Below are 21,423 nucleotides of genomic sequence, written 5' to 3'. Positions count from 1 at the left end.
ATATTACATGATGTATGGTATTTCGTAAACGAAACGAATAGCATATTGAAAAGTCGTTGTCTAATTATAAGAAATGATTGGCTTTTTGTTGCGTGGCAAAAAATGGCAGCGCAGTTTATAAGCATTTTAGGTGGACGTCTTTCGCGAAACTATCGAGCAAATGTTTTTGTAACCATGTTGTGTAATTTAATGATTAAAAAGTTAAAAGAAGGTGTTATTTACGTTGCTTCCAGGAGGGGCATAGATGGCTAACAAAAGAAGACGAAAAGGCTTGAACGCGTTTAGTATCGATTATCAGGAGTATCGTTTGAATCTTGTGGAATCTAGTGCGCTCCTGGAGGCAGGATAACTCGTATATACAGCAGGATAATTAATGGAGCCGGTAATGAGCTGATTATTATTAATAATATTTAGCCGGGGTTAAGCCGAGGCGACCCCGCCGTGCTGGAGCCCGGCTGCTCGTTAATTGAATCTGCCAATCATCGTAATGAGCGTCAGCGCTGGATCCGCTGTCCGTTCTTCGTTGTTGCTGTTCAGGGCCCTCGAGCTTGATGCTCGCCGGTTTCGAAAAACGAAATATGCATCTTGCTCTCTGCAACCCTATCCTAAGAAATGTGAGCAATTTTCTTCGCCGACCGGCTTTCGTGAATTTGATCGATATCGCGAACCCCGTCTAGAACCGGGTCGTAATTGTTGCTATTCGTTTTCATTAATTATACCGTGAACGATTATCAAACCTCGAGTAGCTAACGCGTTGCGAACGATTGAATCGTTCGTGCGAGTAGCTGCGAATTGATACGCGTTTTCGTTCCAACTTCTTCTTCTTCTTTATGGAACGGTCTGACGTTTCTATGGCGTTTCATCAATCTTTTCAAATTTATTTTCATTCTTTCTAACCATTCTTTCTTTTTGTTTAGGCGAGGCTGCGTTTCCGAAGACAAGTCGACGAGAAACAAATGTTTGCTCTATCCTGGAGGTAAGCATTTAGTTTTTTATATTACTTATTCATTATTACGAAGCACTTAATAATCGCGTCTTTTCTTAATTTTATCTTGTTACAGGGTTCGACTTGGATGGTAAAAGGTGTGCCAGGCGGGACCACATCCGAATTACCCAGACAGGGGACGACCGCCTTACAGAACGATTCGCAGAACAACGCAGTGATATTGTCAGGTATTTATTATTGAAATTATTTTCCTGCGAATAAATATACGCTTCGCCATTGGATTTCGCATAGATTTCAATTACGACGAAGTTAGAATCGAATCGTGTTTTACGAATGTATCGGGCGGCACGACTCGGCTACCGAATGACGGGAGAAATTAATCAAAATAATCATCTCTTGGGCCCGGGGCGGCCAGCGGGGCCTGTCATTTACTCCCCTGGAACTCTTCTTCGCCGACCTACCTTCTTTGTCGATACCCGTTTTATACAGGCCGTTTCCAAGCACGCGGAAAGTAGTTGGGAGATAATCGAAAAGATCCTGACTTATTATATCGCAGTTAGATTTATAGATATTATATATGAAACGTAAGGTTTTCATCTTGTTCTATCTAGTAACGTAGGCAGAAAATTTTACCGAGAGATACGCAATAATCTAGTTTTCTATTAAATATCGATTTCAAAACACCTTGTATCCACGATGTTCGGAAGCTGGTCGAAATGTTCAGTCGAAAATTTAGAAATCCGACGATACATTCTTCTTCCGAAGGTAGAATTTTAAATGAAACGTTTCGGGGATACGTCTGACCTTCGAGAATAATTTCGAAATATTTTTCATCGATTATTAGCTGCACAAGTCAATACGGTTTAACTAAATTAGGAACGTGAACACCTGTTTATGCTAATGTAATATAGAAATCGAATAATTCAACTAAAATATCATTCGTTCGAACCAAATTACAAGTGTCATAATATTTATGGGCAGTGGTATATATGAATCGAGTCATTTTCATAATTGCCGGTTCAAACTCGTTAAACAAATAGATAAATAAAAAAACGCAACGAAGACAGATGTGCTTAAGCCACATGCGGTGATAACAGCCAAACGATATACCGCGTTTCTATCATGAGCGTTCGATTTTCGAGGCAAACATTTCGAGCGAGCGCAATTACCAAGGCCGCCCAAGGGAACACGACCGCGCCCCTGCTGCGTATTTAAAAGCAATTTCGAGTCGTGTTCCGTAACACTTGTTTGTGATATTTATCGTACCGGTGATTCCATTAATAAACTCAGAGGAATCGAATCGAGCCGCGACTTCCGTCGTCGATTTACAGTCTCGATACGTATGGAATTTCATTCGCGAGTAATACTCTATTCGATCGAAACGAAAATTTGGCCAACTTTTGTCGGGAAAATCGAGCTTGAACCGCAACTATGTTACACGCGTTGTTTTTTGTATTTTTGTGCTATCGAATCGAGTTAAACTTTCTACGTTTCAAAATTCGATACGAAACAATCCAATAAAACTGTAAACTGGTCGTGCAACAATCGTAAAAACTTTCTGATGTATCTAATAGAAACAGAGAGAGGAAGAGATAGGGAGAGAGGGTGGGATCGGAGGGCGCAAAGTAACGCTATAGGACACGCGAATGAGAAACGGGACGGTGTTCCGTGAAGGCAGGAGGTCCGAATGGGCCAATAACTTTGCGAGCTTATGTTCTTGAATATAAAGGGGACGGTGGTAGTTTGCGGGTACGATGTCACTCGAGTATCCCTCGTAGCCACCCTTCCTATTATTCCTCTGTCCCCTTCCGTTGCGACGTTTCTGATGCACGACTGTCGTTCTTATTCAAATGCACGCCCCTGCAAAGCGAACGCGATGGCTCTCGCAAATTCGTCCAATGATTCACGATTCGTCGTTACTTTCACGACTCCGGTCGGACAATCCAAAGATACACGCCTCGTCATACTAAACGTGGCGTTAACGTGACCACGTTTTGCCGTAGCTCGTTTCTAACTCGTGAACGACGTATTTGGATTTAAAGCGAGCTTATCGAGCGCGAACGAGTCTCTTGAGACGAGAGAGACGGGACGAGAGCGCGAGAAGTTTCTTGCAGAAATCCATGTATAAACCGTGCGTAAATGTAACGAGTTTTCAAAACTTAACAGATTAACCGAAGCGATTCCGTATCGTATAACGATAAGTGTAATTAAGAACGGTGATGGATGTTCGACGAGTTTAGCTCGCTACAGAGTATCGACGCAACAGTTACAGTCTCTGACTCTTCCTTAAATCGATATAAACGTCGCGGAATTGATTAAGTCAACGATTATATTTATTTGAATAAATTATCGATTAAATCCAATTCACAAACTCGTTCAGCCAGACTCCGAACAGCAGACTATTTCGAAGAACAGTTGCGGGTACTCGTCCACGGACACACGCGGCACGTTGCCCACGGGCTCCTGTGGCGCTCACCGGGCTTCGACACCCACACGCCGTGTCACCTCAGCAAACACATAAATAACAACGGTTTCGGAGTCCCCGCGTCACCGTTCTTTCGTATTGGCCATTTTCGACTCTCCATGAGGCATCTCGAATCGTTCCAACTGACTCTCGTTTTCTATCTAGACTTTCCAATTAAACGAACGTTTCGTGAAAAAATTTCCACGGGTTGCCAAGAATTTCGCCAGTTAGCGATTCGAAGTTTGCGGAACATAACGGTATCTTACAAATTCCATTTAGCATCGTTTCTAGGTAATATATGCTAGATTATCCGTCCGTTGGAATCCCAAACGAAGGTGGATCGGTTGAACGAACCCTGATTTTCCGACAGGAAATGGGAGCAAGGTGGCACATGGTCAAGGTAGACGGTAAATTAGAGGTCGGGAAAAGGGAAGAGAAAAGTTTAGCTCGTTAACGAGCGAAGTAAGCGATCAAGCCGGAATTGCTCGAACGCGACGATGATGTTCCTTCGTTTGCCACCTGTTGGCTAACGTGAAATTTCCAAACACGCGCGTTCGACGATAGAGACGTCGAAAGTCACGAATCACGAAGCAAACTCCTCGAGGCGACCACGTTCGAATTCGCTATTTTCTGATCGCGTTAGCCGAGTGAAAATCCAGCTTTGACGTGTTCATTAGGCAACAGCTGGGCTGTCGCGTTAATAATTACGCTTACCGAGAGCAAAACGGGAATCGGTTGTTGAACGATCAACCCACGCGGATCTCGCGTGGCCGCGAGCCATTCGATTAATCGTGCGTTTCGTTTGTCGAGAACCACGGTCACAATCGTACGCAGCAACGGATAGTATGTTACCGCTGTCACGAAACTGACGTTTCGCATTTGCCGTGTTGAACGAACGACGAGTACCGTAATACGATTGCGATTACGACTCGGTGATCGACCAACAACGAGATGGCCTTAAATTGCCTCTGGAATGTCCGAGAATACGTTTCTCGAACGGTTCGATGCTTTTTTCATGGGAAAATACTGTCGAAATTGACACGCGAATTTCTGTGCCGCGTCTCGACGAGCTTTCAAGTTCGTCCGCGTTATTAGCAGAATTTTCAAGACACATGGCACGACCGAGGTAGTTTCCGTGATTCGATAGCACGGAATTATAATTTGCCATATTTTATTTGACATATTTCGTCGAGTTTTCGCATAAAATCGCTATCTCCGCGGTCGCGGCATCAATTACGAAACAACTTATATATTTTGAACTTTTTTTCTTCTCGTTCGGTTCCAGAATTGGCCATTTTTTAGCGTTGTCCCTTCTCAACGGACGCTCGGCTTCTCCTCTAGGAATGACTTACGATCTTCCCCAATCTCGAAGGAATTCTAATCTACCGGTTGGACGTGGGTCTTAATAACGAGTCTATCTTAATTAAATTAAAATTCTCATCGAGGGGGCCCACCACCACGGTCGGTTTCTAGGGCGTGTCCGGTCCGTTGGTTCGAGACGAGCGAGCCGACGAGTTAGCGGTAAGCTGACCTCCGTGACTCGACCGGAGGAAAACAGTTGTCGAAAAATCGTTCGAAAGTTCTCACAGAGGTCCGTGGTAAATTAATCTATTCTCTGTAGGGGCTAATCGATGAATTTACTTTGTAGTTTCCACGCCTTTCGCTCGGTCGGTCTAGTCGAACCGAACAGGACGTCTCGAAACGATGTTCCCTGTCCGCTGAAGCATCCGCGAGGCATAATATTACCATTCTTTATTCTTTAACGATCGTCAGCCAGTGTGTTTCACGGTCGTGGCTCGTTCTATCCTCCTTCTTTCTCTCGGCGTTGTTTCTTCTTTACGATTCCGTCCCAATTTATTACGAAACCGAGGGCTTTTCCCGCAAGTGTAGTCGAACGAAGGCGTCCGCTCGTCGTTGCTTTCTCGAACGCGCCCTCATTTCGTATTCATAAAGTGGTGGGTTCCGGAGGGTCTCTTTAATATTCGAAGAATACGACGAACGAGGCTTCCACGAGTGCTGTTTCGACGGGGACCCCGAAGAATCCTCGTCGGTTAATTACCGTAAAATACGACCGATCGAGAAATTCGGCTAAGCGTGCTGCGTCGTAAATCGAGCAATATAATTCACTTTACGTTAATAACCCGTCTAATAAGAGTTTCGTCCCGTCGCCGTTGTCGGATACACGCGTGTCGAATAATCGGTCGGATTCGCGATATAACCAGTGTATCGACAGGTTTCTTCGCGGCAACGAGAATAGAGCCGTAACGAGACCGGTAGACGTTTAACGATTTCCCGACAAAGGCAGCGTACTTTCTTCCACGCGATCACTCTATTCGATCGAGACGCGAATACTCCGAGTATCGATCTTTGCAGGGATTTTCAGGTCCATTCTTCTACGGTTATAGACCTTTTACCGCGTACTAATCGAGGAGGGTTTCGCGCGGAGAACGAAGGAGAGGGGCAAGAGAGGCATCAATTACGTTGAAACTCGTTTTGGTCGACTGGTTCGGTTTAAAATTTTCGAAAAATCCTCGTTTCGTAATTGTTTATTGTGATCGAGGGTTCGGCCTGGAACGAACCGCCCCCCCGCGGTGCATCGCGAATGGGATCTAAAAGGAAGAGAGGAGTGGAACGTGGGTTCCTACCGTTAACATCCGATTTTACGACGCATCCTGGTCGCGCGAGGCGTGCACCTCGCGGGGCACTATACAAGCCCCCGTAATTTGATAATATAGGGTTATGGTGGCGCCAAGCTGGGCCGTTTAAATTCATAACATTGTTTATTCCTATTAGACCGACCTATTGGATTCGTTCCGCGCGATATTTCATTCCAAAGCAACGCCGGAGTGTCGCGCATGTATCTTCTTACCTTGATTCTTCTTTTTATGCGGAGAACTTTATCCACCAATCTCGTTGACAAGTTTTCGTTCGAACGCGGTGAAAAAATATGGTAAACAACAAATTGCCGATCTCGAGATACGAGTTAATCCAACGTAGATTCGATTTAGATTCTAATATCCCAACCGTATCGCCGAGTTATCGCTCGAAACTTGCGAAATAGGTTCTTCGTTTCTAAGAGAAATTTGAAAAATCGCATCGTTTGTAGGAAGTTGTCATCGACAACCGCGGCGAGTATCGTAGCTCAGGAAAAAATGTGATTGAGCGCTTAGGCATCGTTTCGGGCCGCGTTTACGAGCAGGCCGTTCCGTCCCGCCGCGGTACTGTATCCTTGTTGCTCCTGATCGGCTGCCTGTCAGCGAGAACGTGAAATATCGTCCTGCCCAACTGGCATCCAATAATTAGTTTACTCCTCATTACGGCTGGCCCGCGTTATTAGGAGGGCTACAGGTTACCTCGCAGAGTAAGAGCAAGGAAGACAGGGACAGTCGAACGGAATAAGGAACGAGCAGAATGGAGAGAGCTCTAATTAACTGAATGTTTAGGGGGTTGCTCGACCAGTCGACTCGCGGCCACGCCCGATCGCTTAACCAATTTCGTTCTTACCTGCTTTGTGCACCTTTGAACATACTTTGTACCAATCTCGCTAAACAATGAATTCTCTTTCGGATATTCTGTCACCGTACATTATTATCCATTTCGTTGAATAATTTTCAACGTAACCGGTATACGACGAAGAAGTACATTCGATACGGTGCCTAATCCTGCGGGACGTAGAACGTAGTTCATCCGAGAGAAAGAGACGGACGAAAAAAGATCGAAGAGAAAAGAAATCGAACGAGTAGAAAGAAAGAAAGAAGAGTCAGGGTGCTCGCGCGCAAACTTATCTTCGATCTCTGATCTGGACGAGCGGTTCTGATTGAAGGGCCCAGAAGGGAGAAGACGAAGAAGGAAGGTACACGCGTACGAGCGAGGAAGAAGGAGAACGATCCGTAGGAGGTATGATGCGCGGGAGCCATCTCTGTTAATCATCGCGTAATTACCGCTTCAATTATCAGATACTGAGATACGAGCGCGCTGGATCACGCAGGATCCGAAGAATCTGTTAGCCCCACCGTGTCTGGTTTACACTGGAGCTGCTCATCATTCCGAACGAGCCAACCACGGTTTCGGCGATCTCGATCGTTCGACCAGTTTGGCGAAACCGTCGCGAGAAAGTGTCGATTACGGCTGCTGTCCGATATCGATCGTGAAAGGGAGACTAATCGAGGCGGGGAACGTTGCCGGGCCAGCCAAAATCTGAACCGCGTCTTCGAGTTTTCTAGAACCGATGTCCCAAAATCGAAACTAAATATTCGCGCGTAATAATGTTGCAACGGCGACGATAAACAATTTTGCCGACGATGTTACACGGTGGCACGAGTATCGTTTATTCGAGAGTTTGTTTTCGAGACGAAACGTCGACTATGCGTTTTTGGATTGAACCCAAGGGCGGGACAATACTTGTCCAGCCGGCTGGTAGGTTGAACAGGGCGTTACCTGGCATTCCTTGGTAAATTAACTTAGCGGGCGGCTGCAGCGCGTCTCCCGCCAAATATTCATTTAAAAAGGTAAATGCAATTTTGCCGTTTTACGTGATTGAGATAATACCCCCCGATTAACGGGCTATCTTTTCTTCGCTCCCTTCTTTCGCCGATCTTTCTCCCCTCCCGCTTTCTGTCTTCCTATTTTTCGGCATCCCCCTACGGTGGCAAACGCGTCATTATCAAAATTCAACCGACCGTCCCACGAACCATCATCGTCGAGTAAACGCATTGTGCATCGCTTCAATTTTCTGCAGGTGTACGGCGCGGCGTTTCGAATCACGTGTTCGCGTTATATTGTTGCGATTCGTCTCGATATTAGTCGATCGAGGAAAAGAGAAAATGGTCAACTATTTGGTCGTACTGTCTCGACGTTGTTCGAACGAACGATCGAATAAGGTTGTCGATCGTTCGGTGGCTAAAGAGGGCTCGAGATTCCGGAGAGAAAGCTATCCGACGAGTAATTCGCGGAGGTCGTACATCATCCTCGGTGAACGGTTGTCCGCCTATTCGGTCGCTTCGTTTCGGCTTAAATCAAATTTACTAATTAACACCATTTACCAGGATCTATAGCGAAGGCGAGTCGCGGCTGTCCAGTGTCCGTGACTCTCTTTCCGAAGCTTCTTTTTGTTTCCTCTTCAACGTCGGTACGCGTTATTGATGATGCTCGTTAAAGAGCTCTCACGTGCCGGTGGGGCAGTTCTTCTTCGTCCCGGTGCCTCTCCCTCGTCTCTCTCTCCTCTCCTCTCCTCTCTTCTCTCTCTCGAGTTGTAACCATTACAGCGAGACTCGAGTCAAACTCGAAGTCACGGACTCCTGTGTGTATGGCCGTGATCCATCCTCGTGCCACTCTGGGTAGCTGCCGCGGGACATTAGTCATCGACAATCAAGATGAATTCACTCTTAAACAATGACGCTTAATTTCAAGAAGCCACCGACGAACAATCACCCGAATTCCCGAGCTGATCTGCCGAACGACGACTTGCGTGATTGAGCGTGCAGCCATAGCAACTTCGATAGAGGAAAAAAATTGCTGCCGAGTCAAAAGTGCGTTTAAAATCCTAACTAACAGCCAGTGTTCTCGAGACGATAGAAAATCTGTCGAATCGTAGCTGCCGGTTGCGCGTCCGGATTCTTGGGAACTGGAGGACACGGAGTGTCTACCAGCACGTTCGTTTCTCTCACGTTATTACCGCGTACGTACACAGCGCCGAGGGTAGATTTATGATGCGTCGCATTATCACGTAAGGTAACGCGACACCGCAATTCCACTTGGCGGCAGTGACCGGCAAACGCGCAAATTACCATCGCGATTGCGGCTAACTCGGCCCTTTACGCTAATAACGGCTACACCACGCGGCGAATTGCAAACAAGGACGTGGTACGCTTGCCCCTCGCAGTCTTTCCCACCGAGGGCGTAAACCACAAGCTGCTGCCGTTACTCCATCTCGTGTCTTAGGATACATTTATTTGTTTAGTCGGCTGCTTCTGGATTTCCACGTATTCGCTTTTCTTGTACGGGATATTACGCAACGGACACCGTTACTATAAGCAGCAAGACTCTTTATCTTTACTTTATCCGTTCTAATTCGTTCCCTTATAATTTCAATTTGTTTTTTCATTCGCAACAAGACTCGTTACTTTGTTAGTTCGACGTAGCTACGAAGTTGTTTCTCGCGAGAAATGGATTTTCTCATGTAGAATGCGTAAACCACGAGCAATATCGTGAACACGGATTCGCGTATGTCCCAGCTGTAACTTTCTTGTCGTAGAACGGCCGCTAGCAACACCGTGCAAGATCGTACACGTATCGAGACGCGGCAGTTTCAGTCGTTTATGAACGAAAGGAGTCATTGCGGATAATCGTGGGCGTCCGTTACTTACCAGTCACAACTTTAATCGTGTAGACACACGGCGAGGTTACGTATCCACCGACGCGATCGAATGCAAATGCTACGAAACGTTCGGGCCAGAATTATATCGTTACTTCTCGGTGCCAGCGTGCTCGTTTTTTCCCACTCAAATAAGGAAATAAATTAAGACATAATAGACTTAACAGGGCTCCGGTTGGATGGCATTCCGGGATCGTGCCAGTTACTAACGACGGCATTGGTGTGTTTTACGCCATGTAGAGAAACTCTTTTCAAGATTCCGCGCGTAAACCACCGAAAAATTTGAACAGCGTCTTGTTTACTCTTTTCTCAAGTTTTTTATTCAACTTTCGTCGAGATCGTTCTGATATGATTCGTTTAATATCTTAATCGTGAGAAAATTTTGTTACGAGGAAAATGTAGACCATCGTATCAACCAGTATCGAAAACAGCGAAAAAAATAGCAAACGGATCGAGAGGGACGGGAATGAAAGAGCGATGGAAGCAAGGGTAGCCGGGTACAGCGTGGATTCGCTGCAGAAGACTGATACCGAATACCTGGGATACAGGAGGCCGTGCAGCGGTGTAAATGCAATCAAGAAGGCCTCAATTAGACCGTCACGCCGTACATCCCTCATCTCGAAGTTTCGCCGTTCCTTCCTTCGCTTCACCTACCGTCGATTTCGTCGACGTCCTCGTCGTCGTCTTCTTTAATCTTTTTCTTTCCCTTCTTCTTCTCTTTCGCTCTCCTGCAGCGTCTGTCTTCGTTTACTCGAAACCGAAAGAACCGAGGAATAAATGGAAAAAAATATCGGGAAGGTTTATGTCCGGCATATTTTAATATTGATCGCGCGTTTAATTTTTCATCGAGACGATTTAAATCTTTCGACGCTTTACGGTTAATCTAATTAGAAAATTGAACAGACATAATCGTCGGGCGAAACGATTACGATCGATTAGTTTAAAGTTTCGCGCGAATCTCGGGAGGAAGATCGACGATTTTGTCGTAAACTGTTCGGTTTCCCTATCGTTAGACCCTATTAAAGAAAGTATAAGAGAACGCAAGGGAGGTCTGGCCGAAGATGTTTCGAGTCAGCTTACGGAGAGGCTGAGATTAAGGGGCTGTTTAATCTGCATCCATCGCGATGATAGGTAACGGTGGAGAATCATCGTGGGGGCCTCCACGTTAACCGAGTTAGTTACAGGAAACCCTGCAATTAGGGATTGTTAACTGGATAAAACTTTACGCGTGCTGCGCGTGAGAGGACGCGGTACAAAAGAAGAAGCGTTCGAAAAGATAGGAATACAGCGACCGGCGATACGCTTCGAATTCGATAGAAAATTGGAAATCATCAATTTTTAACCGGGGAATAATGTCAACTATCGAAGGTAAAAACTCGAGGCCTTTGCTCGTAGGTGGTCTTTACAGCGTCCGATACGATTTATCTTATTATTTTAGCGTCGAGTCATTAATTTCCGTGGTAGTCATTAGATAAAAATAAATTGGAATTATCGGTCCGACACCGGTCAGAAAATTATACGCGCGGTATCGAAGTAAGACCGGATTCATTGACCAATTTCAGTATCTACCGTGCAGAATAAATGAACCGCGAAATATTAACGTCAGCTTGCAAATTTGTGTCGAACAAATCACTGTTTCGAGAGCAGCATTCTTCACGGAACTCTTCCAGCGTTTTTTTTTTTTCCCGCAGGAGGTAGCCGGTTTGGAAGCCGGTTGCTACCGATCGCTAAATTCGTTTCGATGTAGACAGTTATTAGGTGGCTAGAGCCGGTGTAAAACGTCGTCGTAATGATCGGTTACTAACTAACTCGCTTTCTCCGCTATCCACCCGATCGATGTATTATATAAACATCTACGTATGCACACGTAGAACGGTGCACTTAGCCAACGTACCCGCAGGCACCGGGTCGATACTGTTTACACCGTAGTAATTTGCTAATGGCCAGGCCGACACGATGAATTCGGGATCGACTGGCTGCGTGGTCTGCATCTCGATCGTGCCACGTCCACGGATGGACGCTCGATCACCGGCCGGACACGCCTATGCTCTTCGTTCTCCTTTTCGTTCGTCTCGTTCTTCGAACCTCGCCAAACTTTTCATCGATTACCCACGATTTTCCAATTACAGCGTTTACTCGGGCTTTCAGCGGAATCTCGCGATCGATACACGATCCTTTTGCCGGCAAGAAACGGTAACGAGATATCGCGAAAAATTAGCGGTTTCGTATCGAGGATGGATTCTAATGGTAACTTTGTATCCCGTAACCTAACAGAACACTCGTTTCACGGGAAACAAGCTAATAATAAAAACAGAGGAAAACGACGATTATGGCGAGCGAGTATCGGCGGCAGGTAATATTTTCAGAAAATTAGATCGTAACGAACGTTACGGCGAGGAGAGAAGGTGTGATTAAAGCGCGTCCATTACGCGTTTAGTTGCAATCGAGTTCGCGATATTACTTAACCCTTCGTCTTTGTGGTGGCGTGCCAGAAGGAACGGTCGCGGTTCGTGAACGCTTTAAGGCCGCGTCAGTTTTGATCGGCGGATCGTTTTGTCGGTAATCGTTCGATTTATCAAGCTCGGGAATCGTTAACACTCCGATGGGGTTACGGCGAGCGAGCGTTCACGACGCCGCTAATTAGCTGACGCGCATTAATGGCTCGAGACTCCATTAAACTGTAAAATATTTAAATAACTCGTCGACGGGCGTACCCGGCCGCGAATTACTTGTCATAAGTCAAGTCGAGCAAAGACTTGGAACCTCTTGAAAACTCCTTACCACGATGTATAATATATGTGCCAGTTAATAGCACACCTTTCTTTATTTTTTCAACTTTTCTTTTTCCCCGTCGTCGTCTTCTTCTTCTTCCTCTTCTTTTTCTTCTCCTTCTTTTCAGGAAGTTGACGAGCCTCTAAATTAATATTTCTACCGTGTATCTCGTTTTTAATCGTTGGGTAATAATCGAAGATAGAAAGAGTTAGGGTTCGTATGATAATGAAGAAGGCCGTTCGTTCTCTTGTTTTTTCTTTTTCTCTTCCTCTCTCCCTCTCTCTCTTTTTCACCTTCTCGTCATAGTGATTTATTCGTCGCAAAATAAGGGAAAAGGGAATGGAGCTAGCGTACAAGTACAATAATGGACATCGATGTTCGTGCTCCGTTTCGTCTTTTTTCGAGATCCTTAATTAAAAGTTACAACTTCAACGCCTCGACTGCCACCGCTACTATCAGAAACGACGTCTAAATCTCTGCTAAGCGTTCGACAGTGTGTATAAAGAAATCTGTCTGGACTCTTGGCGAATGACAGTCAAAGCGTCAATTTGTCTCTTACGCTAATTTCCTCGAGATCGTAACGTATGCTTCCTTGTGACATCGCGGTCGGCGCGATTATGTGGGGGAGAAATTTTTGGAAGAAAAAACGAAAGGAAAATGCGTCAACAATGTAACGCAAGTAAACAACTGCAAGATGTAACGCATACGCGGTTGATTATTTACAGGGGTAGCAACTTACGCGCTAAGAACGTGCTTATTACAGTCGTAAAACTTATCGTAATGTCGTATGAACATTGAAGAATCGTAATAATTATAAATAGCATTTTCTCTTTCTCTTATCTAAAACGCCTATGATGGCTCGTGTAAAAGTAAAACGAATTACGCGCTGTTTTCGAACGATTATCGGACGTTCTTGGTCGCGACGCAGAAAATCCTTCCTTCCTTAAAAAAACACACACTTTTCGATTTATCCACACTGTGTAACGTCAATCGCCTTCGGATAAAAACGTGTATCGATAGCTAACGCAGAAAACTACGTACGAGCGAACGGGAAAACATAATTTTTCGATTTTCTTGGTCGCGACGACAAAATTATCTTTTGGACGGACATCTTTCGATGATATTTATCTAGAAAGTTATCTAAAAATTCGCTAGAGACGTTCTCGGTTCGTCGACGCGGTTTCGCGAATCGTCTTTCAAACTCGCTTCTCGCGAATCACAATTTTAACAAGACGCATGTCCGTAAACGTTTCAGGAATATATTATGCTAGGTTGTACGTTATCGAATGGCCGTCGCGCGATGTTAAAATATAAAATTAGTCGAATTCGAAGAATTTTGCACGCTACAATCTAATAAAGCGGAATATAATTATTGTAGGCGCGCGGATATCACTGTCGCGAGAAGAAGCGCGCGAACCGCGATGGGTTTGAAAGACGTTCTCGAATATCTCGGGCGAATATAATGTATTCGCGACGTTTCACCGGTACTGTAAATTATATACAGTATTGTAGAGGGAAATAAGCTTCTTATTCTATCTGTTAGTTCTCGTTCGAACGCGCAGTCGACGTCGCGTATACGACGATAAAGAGGAAGGTTGAAGAAACTCGTTTGTACGTGAACAGGTATGCGGTTCTTCTCTAAAACGAACGACGTCGTAAAAGTTGATCCGTTGGGTCACGATCCACGCTAAAGAGCAATGGCAATTCCAACGACCGTCAGAAAACTCGGACGAATCAAGGTTTTCCCAACAATCGTCGAAATTGTCAACGCAGACGCGACTCACGAATCTTAGAACTCATTCGAAGACGCCTCGAATTTCGTCGAAAATTATCGGATCGCATTAAATATGTAGCGAATCGACGAGACGATAGAAGGTATCTCGAAGTTACGTTCGGTCAACGATTATCGTCTCGAGTATCAGAGATTGCCGTATTATGCGATTCGAAACGATCAACGATTCTTAAGATTACGTCGAGTAACGAAGGCACGTGCGATCACAGAAACAAGAATACCTATCGTTTCAACCTTCCTTCGCGTGTAAACGTAATTAATGCATACAAAATGTCCGCCCACTTGGTAGTAAGTTCTTTGGCTGATATCTTGCACGATACACGCGAAAGCGCGGACAGAAGCGCGCGTTTGATCGCGTTTGCCCCGTCCGTAGCCGCTATCCTCGCTTCTAGGTTAGGGGAAACGATGGGAAGAAGCGATCGAGATCGATCCGAATGAGAAGGTAGGCACACCGAGGGTAAAATCGACTCGTAGACGACGACAGATTCAGCTACGTAATTATACGGAAGTCGACATCGACGAGCGTAGGGTAACGATGGTAAAATTCTAAATAGCGATCTTAGCTACACGGTAATAGCCGAGTCGAAGGCGTAGGCGTACCGATATCGGATTCGTAGGTAACGATAGGCGCATCGAGGTAAGAAGCGAAAGGTCCCGTCTACGAGCCGATCCCCCCAGTCGAGCCGCGAACGCGCAGATCGCACGCAGTCGTACGCCTCGTCTACGAATCGATACGATCGCGAGGATCTATCTAGGAGGAAATAGCAAGGCATTGGTACGCGCGAACCTCTTCAGCTGATGAGATCGCCGTTCTTGCGAAGCATCTCGAGATGCAGCTCGTACTCCCTGGCCTTCAGTCTAAGGGAAGCGATGCTGTTGGTCCGCCTGTCGATGTCCGGTAACCCGACACTGCCAGTCGGCGAACCTTGGGGCGAACTGGCCGTCGGTGCAGACGGAGGCGGTGGAACCGGTGGATGCGGCAGATTGATCGCCGGCGCTGGCGGGGGCGGTGGCGGGGGAGGCGGCGAACCGCGCACCAATTTTGGCCTTTGCGCCGCTGATATGTTCGCCAACAGGCTCTGGAAGGATGCGGCCGACGTGTAAGGCAGAGGCATTCCAGGTGGCAACAAAGGTGGCGGTGCTCGATGATAGGGATGAGCGGTGTAACTACCGGGAAGGACCGGTCCGTGACCCAGAGGTGGGTAACGAAACGCGTCGAACGGTTTCCGTAGGGCGAACGTGCCCAGGTGGGCGAAAGGGTTCGGCAAGGTCGGCGCTACGACCGCCGACGGTGGTGGCGCACCTGAGCCCAAGTACGGATTGTACGGATGCGCCTGCGGCCCGACCTTCTCTTGTTTTCGCCACTTGGCCCGTCGATTCTGAAACCAGACCTGTAACCAAACATTTTTATACCTTTTATTCTCTCCTATCCTTCCTGGCTTTCTACGTAAAGCGACAGAAACGGGAATGAAAAATCGAATCGAAATTATTTTATCACGCTTCTGACGATTTATGAGTCCATCGAAATTACGCCGTTTCGTCGGCGCGTTCGAGGAAGAAAAAACTCGAGCAGCGATACAGGAAACGATTTCGAGTCCGTTTTCAGGAAACTATCGGTTCGATTCCGGGGTCGGAAGGCAAATAGCGTTCGGTTCGTTGGAAGTTGTTGGAAGTGCGAATTCCGGTTAAAGTGACGTATCCTCCCTTTTTCAGGAAACAAACGCGGTGTATTATTATTGGCAACGTTGAAAGGAAACCAAAGGTCGCTGCCTGCCAGAGGCAGTTTCGTCGTTCCCTCCTTTCTCCAACATTTTTCTTCGTCCGTCTATTCGATGTTCTCGAAAAACGAAGTTTAAGTCATCGTAAAATCGTTAGCCTTTATTCCCTCGTGGCCTACTTCCGTACGAAATTCCAAACAAGTTCCACCCAGCTAGGGGATGGACGCGAGAAGATTGACCCCTATTTAATCGGAAGCGTTTCGGAGAATTTTAACCGTATACTTCGCCTCGGTTCTCGAGGCGTTCGTATCGAATAAAAAAACTTGGGTAAACTGCAAAAGAGGCTCGACGAATTGTAAAGAAAATGAACGTTGCAACGAAAGTGTTCGAGCATCGTCGTCCGGACAATCGCTAATCGAAACGAAAGTCGTTCGTGATGCGTCGACCATTCGAGCACATTCCATCGCGAAGGTTCCTCGAAGACTCCGGCTCTAATCAGTTCAACGGAAGCTCTCCTCCCTCTTCTCCTTCCTTTTTTCCTTCGTTTCTTTAACGGAGTTTTATTCCACGATCTCCCGTTCGGGTTGTTAGGTCGATTTCGTGTCGTGACGGGAATACGAAACCGCGGTAGTCCAAGATTTTACGTTTCGCGTAGTCAAAAGTCTTCTGGATTTCTGCTTCCTCTCGAGCGAAATTTTCTTCGCGTATCTCCGTATCTCCTCGTGACAGCTCGTGACGAGAACGACTCGATTCGTTTGGTAACCGTAAACTCGTACGCGAGTACGCTTCGTTCGATGTTCGTAACACGACAACGATTCCGATAAAACTTTTCGAAAAGCAATTTGTCTCGAGGCATCTTCGTCTCTCGTCGTGTCGAGTTACCTTTAACCCCCCGAAGCGCAACTTCGTCTCTGACAACTTTTGTTTCTTCTTTATTATTCGTGCTTTTAAATTCACGACTAAATCAAAGAACGATGGCTACTACGTACACTCGATTGCGACCTTCACTTCCCTCGGTTCTTCGAATTCGAAAACAAGCGACAGGAATTCGACTGTACAGCGTGAAGGTACTAGCATTTATGTTTAAGAAAGTCGCATCGTACGCTTCAAACTTCTCGATTCTCTTTTTAATTGGATTTTCGTTCCGCTTTATAGGATTCCTGCGTTCACGACTAGGAAGTCAAAGTCAAACGTACCGCTCGAGGGCGTAGTCGCTCCCGACATAATCGACGGGGATGGTTTCGAGATGACTGTGCGATTCGATGATCGATTCGATCGACTGTCCAGCCGGAGGAAGGTATTTCGTGACTAGCGAGATCATCGGTCGTGAATTACACGCTGCTGGTCAACATGGTAAGTACACTTAATTTTAATGTTCTTCTGCATGCTACCATTACCGCTATGGTGTAAGAATATCGTGAAGATCTGCGAGATCTTTATTCGTGTACGAATGACACTTCGAAAATCGAGAACCCAGTTTCTATCTCGAAAACGAAATCGTAGTTTGAAAAACGATCAACTTTTCTTCTTACTTCGGCTTTCGGGTTTTCTGCGGCGTAAGATCACTCTCGGACGCCTCGTATTCGCCGTCAAAGTTTTTGCTGCAATTCCAAAATCCCGATGCATAGCAGACGCGAATGAATCGAACGATCGGTCAGACACACCGGGAACATGCAAACCCGTTGCTACGCGTACGAGAAGTTAAAGGTGACGGGGTGTGGGGGCTCGGGTGCCAGGACCCCCCACGGCGAGTAGGATTGCCCCCAGCAGGGAGTTAAACATCCGACTTGCGGCTTTTAAAACAAAACGCAACCAGGATTCGCCGCCGGAACCTAGTCGTTTGGTGCTTAATCGTGCTGCATTAATTACGCGAACGCCGCGTATCTCTCCTTCTCCGTTTTTCTACTTTTCATCGGAAGACGCGGTCTTCTCGAATCATTCTTTCCTAAATCATTTTGCCTCCCGACAGTCCAGAGAACGCTGTCCGAAATATCGTTTCTCGATAAGTTACGATTCTCGAGCGAAGCACGATTGAATCGTCACTAAACGATTTGCGTCGTTTTAGGAAAAGGAACGCGTTTTTTCAAAGATCGCGTGAACGTTCGCGCGTAGATTCCTCAAAATGATTAACTCGATTGCGCGTGCGTACCCGTGTCATTCGTTTAAACGGTAATTCTCGTCGCGTGTACGCTCGTATATAACGACTTTAACGTTCGGATAAATCGTCGATTCGCGATGGATTTGCAAGTATAATGGAAAGTGGCGAGCGAGGACCTTCGTGGCGAGAGAAAAAGAGACGGAGACGCGCGTAGATACGCGTTTTACCAACGAGAAAAGAGAGGAGGTGGCGAAGTAAGAGGCGAACGAGTGGCCAAAGGGAAGGGAAAAAGCGAGTAAATACCGGGAATAAATTAAACTAATTGAGCGAATTAGCCAGCTGTTCGTGCAACCAACTCTCGACGGACGCGTTTCGTTTGCCAAACAGTCTTTGCCGTTATGGGGGAAGAGTTAACTTTCCTCGTTTTCTTGTCGCTTCTCGTACTCTTCGGTCATAACAGATAGCAGTGATATAATAATTTCCATTCGGGTTTACTCGTCTACTTCTTCTCTTCTTTTCTTTTAACTCTCTTACGAATGTTTCCTAAGAATTAAATTTTTTCGAATCAAGTAACATGCTTAAAATGTAACTCGGTTCGTTACGTAAGCGATGTAAAAATTTTTAGAATAATCAGAAGGCTTACGAAAAAAAGAAATGGCTTTTGTTCAGATTGTACTGACTTGTATGCGTGCTTCCGTAAGACCGATCTTCATGGCAAGTTCCTCTCTGTAAACAAAAAAGATTCGAACGATTAGATATCTTTCGCAATCGAAGCACATTATAATCTTACGCTGCTATTATTATGCTACAAAGTATAGTATCGTTATACAACGTTGTTCCATGGTCGTTTGCGTGTAACGCAAAGCTAATTGTTCTTGACACACGCTGAACGAGGCTATCTCTTTTCTTTTCGTTTTTTTTATTCGAAAGATTATCTTCGTTTCGATTGTAAGAGCTGTTGCAGCCCGGTAATAATATTACCGTGTTATTTAGTTAATATGACAAGAGCGATTAGATTTGCATGGAAAAAAGAACGACGCGAACGAGCTCGGACGTAAGCGTTAAGAAATCAAGAATTCCTCGCGACAGAAATAATTGCGCGTTCATTAACTTAATTAGAACGTTCGTGAGATATCAATTAATTGCATTACGTCTTTCGATGTAATCGACTTATCAGTTTCATTGCTATGCATGAATATTGACGTGACACAGGTGTGCGATGGCGCGGCGGAGTAACATTTCCATAATTATTCAATTGCTGTACGAGCAGATAGTATCTCATTGCTGCGTGTTTAAAAAAAGGTATACAGGTTAAAACCATGTTTCGCTACTATATTATGAATATCTCTAGATAACAAATATATAGTCGATGTTCTCATAAAATTATATCCGCTTGAAATACCGATACTTCTTTTTAATAATCCCGCATTAACGATCATAAACTAGACCCCAGCAGTTACTAGCTTCCGATTAGTTCGATAATCAAATAGACACCGATCGCTTGCTAAATTAATGATTAACGAAATCTCGCTTAATTAATACGTTGCTCCGTAACGCGTGCAGAAACCCGCAGCGAATCTTCTTTTATTCCTCGACGTTTCTACCGTTTCCTCGTTACGCGATCTTCGGGCAAAAATCGGAAGAACAAAGCGAACGTAGAGTATTTTAGGAAAAGGAGGGACGCATTCCGGAAGCGTTTCGTTTTTCGATTTTTGTAGCTCGAGAAAAGGATTGACCGACAATTACGCATCGTCGTTCGAGGTAAAAGGGAACGTCGTTGTTTCGGTAAATGGCCTCTGGGCTTTCTGATCTCGCACGCAAATTGCCCAGATGTTCCACGAAATCGCGAGGAAATCTTCGTGATTATATCGCGCGAGCACAGAAGCTGTTACGCTACTTGTTTCTGCTCTCTTCGATCATTTTCGTTTCGTTTTATTCCCGCGCTTACGCGGGATTCGAACATTGTGCGAGCTCTAGTCAGTGTTTATTGAAAATTATAGGGACTTTTTACGATTCGTCGCTTTGTTGCACGATAACGTCGAACATTTTAAATCGTATTCGCAACTTCGAATAGTTGGTCCGTCACAGAAAGATTTGAATTTTTTTTCTCGTAATTGCCAACTTTTCTACGAAGCGTTCGAACCTTCTTAGGTAATGTGGTATGTACTATGTACTTGTATGATCGACACGGGTGCACAATATGAATGAAGCTTGCGTTTGGTATGATTGAAGTTTGCATGTAATGAAGGTTGCTAGAAGATTGTAAGATTGTCTTTTTGGTGTGATCGAATGTTTTGGGAGCAAAGCAAAGAGCGCATTTAATTCGTGAAGTTCCATTTATGTTGCATTTAATTAATTATAACCAGTCACACTTTGTTAATAAATTTCATTAATCTTTCTGATTATTAAATATTATTCTACAGTAATGGTAGGTACGTGAAAGGATAGAAAATCGTTAGAAGTCGTAGAAGACAAGTTCGCGTCGCGTCGCGTCGTCTCGACGGGATGTCGAAGAACGCTCGAGATAGGAGCAAGCACCTTGGCCTGCCCGAGTAATAATAATTTAGCCTTTCCCTTTTTCTTCGGCACACTCACGATCGTCCTTCTGGATTTAATAAGATCACGAAATTTCGCGGTTAGACGGCCGTCCCTAATTACACCCGCCGTTCACTGTCGCGACTCGGTTACCCTCGATTCCCGTATCGTTATTATTACCCGTGTGCCTCTCCTCCCCCTTGTTCGATGTGTCCTTGCCATGGGAAACGTGCTAGTTGCGTATACTCTGGCTATGCACGTAGCTAGATTAGTTTCTACTATTTCATTTGACGGACGTTTCGCTAACAATCTTGTGCAATTTCTTTCACAAATCCTCCGTGCGATTTATTGCCGCCTTACTTTTTTTCACCGACTCGTCCATCATCGAGTCCAACGAGCTCTCGGCTGACGTCAGGGACATTTGTATCGTAAAAACGTTCGCTTTTTGCTGTGGCATCAATCCATACAGGATGTTACAGAACCTGTGCACAGACTGCAAGCTTCTAATCCTTCTATGAAAACCATCTTTAACGATGCAGCACGAATTCAATGATTTTAAAGCACCGACTCCATCGCGACACTCGCGTAGTTCTTTCCGTTAATGTCAAGGTTTGTGCTTTTCTTGCATAAATTCATTTTTTTCACGTTGCTCGCCAGAACTCGTTACGACTTCTTGTTACGCCTCATTAGGGATTCATGTTTTTTCTAATTCGTATAACGAATCA

The 21,423-nt window shown here is 45.4% G+C and overlaps 2 protein-coding genes across 2 annotated transcripts in view; one reads left to right on the top strand and one right to left on the bottom strand.

Moving 5' to 3' along the window:
- The first annotated feature begins 239 nt into the window (after positions 1 to 239).
- Positions 240 to 21,423, top strand: part of LOC143265129 (uncharacterized) — a 73,617-nt gene continuing 52,433 nt past the window's right edge. The window contains exons 1-4 of the mRNA XM_076535326.1: positions 240 to 614; positions 918 to 976; positions 1,062 to 1,173; positions 17,221 to 17,418. Of these exons, the coding sequence (XP_076391441.1) occupies positions 488 to 614; positions 918 to 976; positions 1,062 to 1,173; positions 17,221 to 17,276 (354 nt within the window). The 5' untranslated portion in view covers positions 240 to 487 and the 3' untranslated portion in view covers positions 17,277 to 17,418. The remainder of the gene's footprint in view (positions 615 to 917; positions 977 to 1,061; positions 1,174 to 17,220; positions 17,419 to 21,423) is intronic.
- Positions 13,253 to 21,423, bottom strand: part of LOC100882275 (homeobox protein aristaless) — a 59,311-nt gene continuing 51,140 nt past the window's right edge. Inside the window, exons 3-4 of the mRNA XM_012296430.2 lie at positions 18,844 to 18,889; positions 13,253 to 15,738 (exon numbers count right to left, since the gene is read on the bottom strand). Coding sequence (XP_012151820.1) covers positions 15,139 to 15,738; positions 18,844 to 18,889 — 646 coding nt within the window. The 3' untranslated portion in view covers positions 13,253 to 15,138. The remainder of the gene's footprint in view (positions 15,739 to 18,843; positions 18,890 to 21,423) is intronic.

The sequence above is a fragment of the Megachile rotundata genome, chromosome 9 (assembly GCF_050947335.1).
Source record: "Megachile rotundata isolate GNS110a chromosome 9, iyMegRotu1, whole genome shotgun sequence".
Lineage (NCBI taxonomy): Eukaryota > Metazoa > Arthropoda > Insecta > Hymenoptera > Megachilidae > Megachile > Megachile rotundata.
Note: the sequence above shows the minus strand (reverse complement) of the source record. Positions and strands in the feature narration are given on the sequence as shown.